General features: G+C 54.3%; 1 protein-coding gene across 1 annotated transcript; it reads left to right on the top strand.

Moving 5' to 3' along the window:
- The first annotated feature begins 77 nt into the window (after positions 1-77).
- On the top strand, positions 78-2,723 carry CNP (2',3'-cyclic nucleotide 3' phosphodiesterase). The gene is made up of 3 exons (XM_026864650.1): positions 78-778; positions 1,345-1,487; positions 1,946-2,723. The coding sequence occupies exons 1-3, from the start codon at positions 163-165 to the stop codon at positions 2,396-2,398; spliced, it is 1,212 nt and encodes a 403-aa protein (XP_026720451.1). The 5' UTR covers positions 78-162; the 3' UTR covers positions 2,399-2,723.
- The last annotated feature ends 199 nt before the right edge of the window (positions 2,724-2,922 follow it).

Genomic DNA, 2,922 nt, shown 5'->3' with positions numbered 1-2,922 from the left:
GGGGCAGAGCTGCTCCCGGGCACCCCCCAGGGAAGACGCGTGCTCGCGCCCCGGGACGGGGGGCTCGGGGGCTGGTAGCCTGCAAAATATTTCCTTCTTGCATTTCAGAACAGAGGCTTCTCAAAGAAGAGTCACACGTTCCTGCCTAAAATATTTAAAAAAATGTCTGCTCAGTCCGCGAAAGAAAGACCCGAAAGCTTGCAGTTCCCTTTCCTTGACGATGAAGACACCATCTCCACAGTCAAAGAATCTAAAACCTTTTTTATTTTAAGGGGCCTGCCGGGCAGTGGGAAGTCCACTCTGGCCCAGGCAATTCAGGATAGGTATAAAGATGCCTGCAAGGTCGTCTCGGTCGATAGCTATAAAATCACACCGTTAATAAGAAGCACCGTGCCTGAAGAGTACTCAAAGGTGGATGAGGATCTAGTTGACTATTGCAAACGAGACATCAGCGTTATCGTTTTGGATGACACTCACCATGAGAGGGAACGACTGGACCAACTCTTTGATATTGCTGACAAATACCGGTACAAAGTCATCTTTGCTGAGCCCAAAACCCAGTGGCGGATGGATTGTTTGCAGCTGAAGGAAAAGAACCAGTGGAAACTGTCGGTGGACGAGCTGAAGAAGATGAAGCCGAGCTTGGAGAAGGAATTCCTACCCATGTATTTTGGGTGGTTTTTGAGCAAAAGAAGTTCAGAGATCCTGAGGAAGGCTGGCCAGGCCTTCTTAGATGAGCTTGGAAGTCTCAAAGCCTTCAAAAAGGAGAGTAAATACTGTATGTATAGATGTATCTTACCATCTCTTGGTGAAATGTTACCAGTCAGCGCAGGGAGCGAGTTCAGTCAGCTTCTGAAGTGAATTTCTGGTTAAGGTTAGCAAGGAGAAAAACTTGAAAGCTACTGATCTGTTCCCTGTAGCTGACAAAGTTGCTGTTGTAGGTAAAAATAAAAGCCAGGGCTTTTCCTGAGGAGCCCGTAGAGCGCTGGCGCTGTGGGAGCTGCCCCCGGCCCGCAGTGGCGTTCTGGTGGCTCAGCACCCCCCGGGCGCTGCCACGAGCCCGAGACAAGAGGGAGAGACTGAACAACCTCGTCCCTGAGGGGCTTCGTGCAGTGGCAAGGTTAAGAGGAGCCAGGATGATACGGAGAAGCTTCTGTTCTCTAGTCACATCCCCTGTTAGCCCGGGGAAGGGGGCATTTCACCCACCCATCAAGCCCTTTTCAGCAGTTAAGAAAGATGAAACACAAAGGACAGGTTGGGGAAGAAAGTGAGACGGGACTGAGGCTCGTGGGTGACATCAGGGGATGGGGTTTGGACACTGATGTTGTTTACTTGTACTTGCAGTTGCTTCTGCTATTGAAGACCCCAAAATAAAAATAGATCTGACCAGCTACTTCGTGAAGAGGCCGCCCGGGGTCTTACACTGCACCACAAAATACACAGACTTTGGAAAAGCAGCTGGAGCCGAGGAGTACGCACAGCAGGAGGTGAGTACGGGCTCTGGCTCCTCCCGTGAGCCCCGTCCTGTCCCCACCCCCAGGGATCCCCGAGCCCCTCGGGGGGGACACGCGGCTTTGCTGGAGCCGAGAGGGCAGCCGGGGACTGCGGATACGTCCGTCCACGTGGCCTGTGCGATGGAAAAGCCCTAACTGTGGGGAGATGGTGACGATCTCCCGTTGTTTTCCAAACAAAATACTCCTGTGTCCGTCCCCCCCCAGCCCCTACTTGCAGCGTCATCTCCAACAGCCCGATTGGAACGATGATGAGTTTAAAGTATTTACACTTCCAGCTAAATCGTTTCAAACCAGCTAAGCCCAAGTTAAATCTTGCAGTTTGTGAAGGGCAGATGTAACCGGCTCCAAGTTCGCGGAGCAGGAACTTGAGGCGCGACCCTCCTGTCGCACCCGGCGTCCCGTGGCTCAGGCTCTGTCCTCCCTCCCCGCAGGCGGTGAAGGCTTCCTACGGCAAAGGCTTCACCTTGGCCATCTCTGCTCTCTTCGTCACCACAAAAACTGTTGGGGCTCGCGTAGAGCTGAGCGAGCAGCAGCTGCTGCTGTGGCCTGGGGACGCCGACAAGATCCTGCCCGCCGAGAGCCTCCCGCGGGGCAGCCGGGCCCACGTCACCCTCGGCTGCGCCAACAGCGTCGAAGCCGTCCAGACCGGGCTGGATCTGCTGGAGTTTGTGAAACTGGAAAAGGCAGGGAACAAAGGGGAAGAAGTGGGAGAAATTGGAGGAGGGAAACTGCTGTATTTTGGTAACGGTATGTGGATGCTCATCCTGTCTAAAAAGATCGATGTGAAGGCAATATTCTCGGGTTACTATGGAAAAGGAAAACTCGTGCCCACGCAGAGCACCAACAAACGGGGCTCTGCCTTCAGCTCCTGCACCATCATCTAGGGGCAGGGGCAGGGCAGCTGGTTGGGTTGTTTTTAAAAGGCAAGTAACTCCTGTAACCTTTAAAAGTGTAAAGAGAAATAATTCTACCTTACTAAAGTCAGCCCTTTCGCCAGCCCCTCTGCGGAGAGAGTTCATTGGCCTCGAACAGGGAAGAAAACAAGCAGCTCCTGACTGACAACGCAAAACTCTCCCGTAACTGGTGCCAGTAACTGAAGTGCTGCTGGGTGTTATTTTACTGACATTTTGGGAGAACCAGCCGTGGCGTTCTGCTTGTTTTCTTCCTCGGAGGAAGATCAACTCTGGCCTCGTAGAGCTTCCCCATGAACCACAATCGTCAGAGCTTTCCCTGTGGGTACGAGCGGTGGCAGAGCAAAGCCCGGACGGAGCCGCCCCGAGTCCCGCAGCCGAGGGCCGGGATCAGCCGCCGGGGAGCGGAACTGCGGGGTCAGACCCGCGGGATCTGCTCGTGGCCCTTCCCGTGGCCCCCCGGCTCCGGCGGGGCAGGTTCTGGTGGTTCAGCCCGT

This window comes from Athene cunicularia, assembly GCF_003259725.1.
Source record: "Athene cunicularia isolate RWA chromosome 27 unlocalized genomic scaffold, athCun1 chr27_part1, whole genome shotgun sequence".
Lineage (NCBI taxonomy): Eukaryota > Metazoa > Chordata > Aves > Strigiformes > Strigidae > Athene > Athene cunicularia.
The sequence above is the reverse complement of the archived record's forward strand: the minus strand, read 5'-3'. Positions and strand labels throughout refer to the sequence as shown.

Bases quoted from the DNA above. Each gene is read 5' to 3' on its own strand.
- CNP (XM_026864650.1), top strand. From the start codon at position 163: ATGTCTGCTCAGTCCGCGAAAGAAAGACCCGAAAGCTTGCAGTTCCCT. The intron at 779-1,344 runs GTATGTATAGAT...TTGTACTTGCAG, and splicing joins CAAAAAGGAGAGTAAATACT to TTGCTTCTGCTATTGAAGAC. The intron at 1,488-1,945 runs GTGAGTACGGGC...CCCTCCCCGCAG, and splicing joins AGGAGTACGCACAGCAGGAG to GCGGTGAAGGCTTCCTACGG.